This window comes from Octopus bimaculoides, chromosome 30 (genome assembly GCF_001194135.2).
Source record: "Octopus bimaculoides isolate UCB-OBI-ISO-001 chromosome 30, ASM119413v2, whole genome shotgun sequence".
Lineage (NCBI taxonomy): Eukaryota > Metazoa > Mollusca > Cephalopoda > Octopoda > Octopodidae > Octopus > Octopus bimaculoides.
Genome location: NC_069010.1, coordinates 9,051,484 through 9,057,434, shown reverse-complemented (window position 1 = coordinate 9,057,434; position 5,951 = coordinate 9,051,484). Strand labels below are relative to the sequence as shown.

The window sequence follows — 5,951 nt, the reverse complement described above, 5'->3', positions numbered from 1 at the left end:
AATCCTTTCTACTAAAGACACAAGGCCTGAAAGTTTGGAGTAGGTGACCCCAATGTTTCACTGGTACTTAATTTATCAACCCTGAAAGGATGAAAGGCAAAGTAACCTTGGCAGAATTTGAACTCAGAACATGGCAATAATAGTAAAAATAATAATAATAATAATTCTATTTATTATTGTCCCAAAGTGTGAAATTTTGTGGGAGACATTTTGGTTGATGACATTGACCCCAGGGACTTACTGAATTCAAAATATAAAGGAAGACAACATGGCCCCACAATTTGTAGAATAGTGGTGAGACAGGGGATTGAAGTTAAATCTGTTTTTCTTTCTCCCCCCCCCCCTTCACATTTGCTCTTCCACTTCCTTCTCTTATTACCTCTCTTTTCTTTCCCTTCTATTCTCTCTCTCACTATACCACCTCCCACTCTCTTTCCTTCCTCGTCCCTCTCTACATAAACTACTACCTTATCCCTGACCCTAACCGTAACCTCTCTATTTCAGGGTGCCTCATCAGCCAAAGAGTTTTACAACAAACACCATCGCTGGACTGAGGGACTCCTCTCAGCTGCCAAGGCTGTCGGATGGGGAGCTACTGCCACCATGTAAGTATACACACACACCACACATACACATATATATGTATATATATACATATATATGCGGCTAACCACATGGTTCAGGGGTTTGGGCATCAGGCTCATGCGAAAGAACGAAATAATAAATGGATTAATATTAATAGTAATAATAATAATGATATATACACATATGTACACTCACACACATGCATAATTGTCTGTGTATTTGTTGTTCCAGGGAGGCTGCTGATAAAGTTGTCCAGGGTGAAGGTAAATTTGAGGAACTAATTGTGTATTCCAAAGAGATTGCTGCCAGTACAATCCAGTTGGTGGTTGCTTCGAAGGTCAAAGCTGACCGCAACAGCAAACATCTCTCAGAACTGACCGATGCCTCAAAGAAGGTCAACCAAGCGGCCGGAAAAGTGATTGGTTCAGCTAAAACAGGGGCAAACGCTATCGAAGAACGAAGTAAGACTTTTTATCTTGTCGAACAAGATTTTCTTTCATTCTTTTGATTTTTCTTTATCTTTTGCTATGGCCATGCTGGGGCACTGGCTTGTAGGGTTTCAGTTGAATGAATTGACCCCAGTACTTGTTTGTTTGTTTTTTCTGTAAAGTCTAGTACTTATTATATTGGTCTCTTTTGCCATACTGCTAAGTTACACTCACACACAGATATATTTTCTCGTTCGTTTTGACCAATAAGGCCATTTACCTGGTTTCCGTGACGTATAAGTGACCAAGATAGCAACACTCTCTGAATGGGGGAATGTCTGTTGAGGGGATTCCATGAACCCCTACACTTGACTGATTCTTTATTTGAATGACCCCTGAAAAGATGAAAGGCAAAAGATGACCTCAGTAAGATTTGAACTCTCAAAATAAAGAGAAGAAATACCTCTAAGCATTTTGTCCAACATGCTAACGATTCTGCTAGCTTACCTTGTGTGTGTGTGTGTGCCATGCAGTGGGACTGAACCTAAAAACCATGGGATTGCCTGCTGCTCTTTGTTCTTGTTTTTTGTTTTGTTTGTTTTTGTATTTTGATTTTTTCCTTCATCATCAATCTTTCTTTAACCCTAGGCATTCTGTCTCTCCCTCACCAAAATCTTATTGGCCTTCCTTTAAACCTTTAAAAGTTTCAATAAATTTTGTTAATTCTGCTCCACCTGTCCCTTCTGTTCCCTTTGTATCAATCTATCTTGATAAAGTCCCCTAATCTGTTCTCCATCTCTCAACTTGTAATGTCCCCTCTGTGTCCCTCTGGTGGCAAGAAAAGGAATCATTCTAATCACTTCTTCTCCCCAGGTTTAATGGACTTTTCCAGTCTAAACTTACATCAGACCAAAAAGCAGGAAATGCAGATAAAGGTGAGTAAATGACCACCCCCGAGGAATTGCTTTCCACAATAAATCAACAAGAGAGCTTCTCCATGGTAGAAACAGCAGCCAAATCTCCCTCAAATCACACCCTACAGTCTTATGTATGTATGAGCCAATGAGGGAGAGCTCTACATGGTAGCTAGGCATTGTAGAAACAGCAGCCAAATCTCCCTCAAATCACACCCTACTCTCATGTCACACTCTGGCATATCGTCATCTGGCACAAGATCATCTTCAATGCCACATTCTCTTGCAAGTTACTTGCTGACCTTGCCAGAGCTGGTGCCACATAAAAAGCACTTGGTCCACTCTGCAGAGAGAGCATCCACCTGTACAAGACATGCCACAACAAACAGCAGAGCACGGTGCAGTCTTCTGCCCAGCCAGCCGCAGTCAGCATGGAAAGGGGAACGTTAAATGACGATGGTTGTGTGTGTGAAATTGCAGTCATCGCTGATGCCATGTGTGAAAAACATCCTTCAAATGTTGGTTCTTAATCTATCAATCTGTTTTGCCAAACCACTAAGTTACAGGGATGTAAACACACCAACACCAGTTGTCAACCAGGAGTAGGGGACAGGTAGACATTAACACACATATGTACATGACGAGCTTCTTACAGTTTCCATCGACCAAATCCACTCACAATGTCTCAAGGTTTTGATCAGTGCATAGAAGACACTTACCTATGGTACCATACTGTGGGACTGAACCTAGAACCATGTGGTTGGGAAACAAACTTCTTACCACACAGCCACGTATGTGTGTGTATATATGCACATATTTGTTCATGCACATACATACATATATATGCACACATATTTGCACACGCACACACACACACACACACACTAGCATGGAAAGCGGACGCTAAACGAAGATGATGATACACCCATGCATATACATACATATATTCATATACACATGTGTATATAACTCTACACCTATGTTGGACAATTTCACTGAAAACTGGTTAACCAGAGAGCTGCACCAGGTTCCAATCTGATTTGGCAAGATTTCTACTGCTGGATGCCCTTCCGAACATCATCCACTGCGAGAGTGTCATGGGTGCTTGTGATGTGCCATTGACCTGACACCAGCATCGGCCACAACTGTGGTCTCACTCGGCTTGACAGGTCAACACAAACATGGTGTATCACCAGGAGTGTTGGTCACCTGTCACTGCATCCATGAGGCCCAATACTCAAATGGTGCTTTTTGCGTGCTAATCAGACGGCATTGGCATCGGTCATGACCACATACACACATAGACATCCACATACATACATACATAGACACAACATTTAGTACCTGTATCAAAGTGCAATGTTTTAATTAACAGGTGTTGATTCTTGAGATGGAGAAGGACTTGAAGAATGAGTATGAGAAACTAAACAACATTCGCAAACACCATTACCAGCTGGCTGGTGAGAGTGAAGGCTGGGATGTTGAAGAGGTAAGGGGCTGACTCTTAATTCCACTTTTGCTTACCATTCCATGTGTTCTGTTTATTTGTGTCTGACTCACTGATTGACATAAAATAGAAGTTGAAAATGCATTGGGAATAGTTAAAATATTGCATTGATTTTCGATTTGAACTTTTTGAAAATCTGTCGAAACTGAAACCGGTTGAAGCTTTAAATATATTAATAATAAAAAAATATTTTAACTATTCTCATTGTATTTTCAACTTCTATTTTTACCTATATTTCTACCCATGTGGAATAGAATAACTTTGTTTTACACACATACAGGCTGCATAAGATATTTGAGGACAGATTTATATTTATAAAAAACGGATATATTATAACAGATAATAACTTTATTTATCAGAAAACGCTATGAGGATAAAAATAACCCTTCTTTTCTATAATGTCATTCAACAAAGCCTCCTTCAGCTTCAACAACTGCTTCTATATGAGATCTAAATCCTCTCCATGCTCCAATCATGAGGTCCTGGTTCATTTTGGACATTACTCTGGACTATGGCAGCTTTAAAAGAATCTTTGGTGTTATGGCCGTGTTCATTGACCTCTCTCTCAACCAATGCTCCACTTGTAAAATAGTCCAATGGATTGAGATCTGGGGAATTAAGAGGCCAAATGTTAGGGGGTTATGTGATCATGAATATTTTCAGCCATCCATTCTTGTGTTACTAGAGCCATGTGCGATAGTGCAGAGTCTTCCATTGCATACAATGTTAATCCAGGGCTTAACAAATGTTTCCAGGACCTCAATGTAGGCGGCAGAGTTAACTCTGAAGCCTTATGGAAAGAAGTAAGGAGGCATCACATATCCTTCATTCCTGACAACAACTAAAACCATGATGGTTTTCAGGAAATTTTGGATGCATAACCCTTGGAACTTCAGAAGGGTCTGCCCATAACCATTTGTCATTTCTTCTGTTAACTTTTTGATCTTGGTCAAAGTTTTACTCGTTTGAGAAAAACCAAATCAAATCTTCTTCTGCTGGGGTTTTCAGTTTGTTTAAGAGCTTTTTAGATCTGATGTAGCGATTTTCTTTTGCTTTTTATGACAAATTGACATATCCTCATCATCTAAGACTTATATCTGATGTCTTTGTGGACAACATTTCTGACTGTTCCTTCTGACAAATGGAGATCTTTTGCAACTGACCTTATGGACTTTTTGGGATTGTAATCAATGGTCTGTTGAGTAAGCTGAGGGTCTGCCATTATTATATTCTGAAACAAAGATTATACAAAGTTAGCAAAAAATGCAGTAATGACCCCAAAAAGCTATGTCCTCAAATACCTTACACACCCTGTATATATATATATATATATATGTATATATATATATATATATGAAGAGCGTAGCTCGAAACGTCAAAGACTTTCCGTATTCCCGAGCGTCATACTAATATATACTTTTGTTATTTACACCACCTGTCCTCGTCTGTTGTTATTATTTGTATATTCTCCTATATATATATATATATATATATGTCTGTCTGTAATATGATATGATATGCGACAATTATTTGGTTGCCATAAAACTCTGAGTTTCGAATGACTTCAGGGCAATCGAATAATTGTCACATACTATATTTACAGATAAATTCCTCTATTTACATAATATTGATGTGTCTTTCATTCTTTTGTTGTCATACTATTATATATATATATATATATATATATATATATGTGTGTGTGTGTGTGTGTGTGTGTGTGTGTACTGACATATATACAAACATTTCAAAAGTGTATCAATGTCATCGTTTTTGAAAGATTTCTTTCTGGAAACAAACTGATGTCATTTGATTCGTTTAATGAATTAATCTAAGATTTAGGAGACATTTTAAATCAATTTGGGTTTCATAACGAAGAATAGTGTCTGCCCAGGTAAAATAATGATATGAGAGGTGACTAGTCACTTTTGAAATGCCTTTGTGTGTGTGTCTTTCTCTCTCTCTCTCTCTTTATATATATATATATATATATATATATATATGAGAGAGAAGAGTGTTGTAGTTGGCTTAAAGCATTGTAGTACAGAAATAAAATCTGAAATGAAAAGGGAAATGAGGAAAGCTTCTAACAATGAAGAGATGAAAGTTGTGAAACCGTTTCTATATTTAGGGGACAAAGACCTATCTTCAGAAGTGCAGAGTCAAAGAAATGTGGTCCCTGTAGTTCCTGGCATTTGGGTAGCTGGATGGGACTGTACACTTCTGAAAACGGGCCTTTGCTTCCTAAATATGTAATGGTATTTGGACAAGTTAGAAAGAAATTCCTGTTCCAATTCCACAACAGAAAGAAACAAATACTTCTTTAGGGAGAAAGATTTTCCAAATGAAACTGTGAAACGGTCACAAACCATTGTTTGACAAATTCACACTCTTAAGACTCTTAAATGATGACGATGGTGATTTGCAGTTTTAACTCAGGTTAAGTACTGCATTGCAAATATCCTATCCTTATACCCTACCAGGACCACACATATATATATATATATATATATATATATA

At 38.2% G+C, this 5,951-nt stretch overlaps 1 protein-coding gene across 1 annotated transcript in view; it reads left to right on the top strand.

Annotated features, from left to right (window-relative positions):
* The window catches only part of LOC106879202 (huntingtin-interacting protein 1), a 65,692-nt gene that overhangs the window by 51,579 nt on the left and 8,162 nt on the right, over positions 1 to 5,951 (top strand). The window contains exons 26-29 of the mRNA XM_014928665.2: positions 505 to 605; positions 817 to 1,046; positions 1,887 to 1,948; positions 3,303 to 3,416. Coding sequence (XP_014784151.2) covers positions 505 to 605; positions 817 to 1,046; positions 1,887 to 1,948; positions 3,303 to 3,416 — 507 coding nt within the window. The remainder of the gene's footprint in view (positions 1 to 504; positions 606 to 816; positions 1,047 to 1,886; positions 1,949 to 3,302; positions 3,417 to 5,951) is intronic.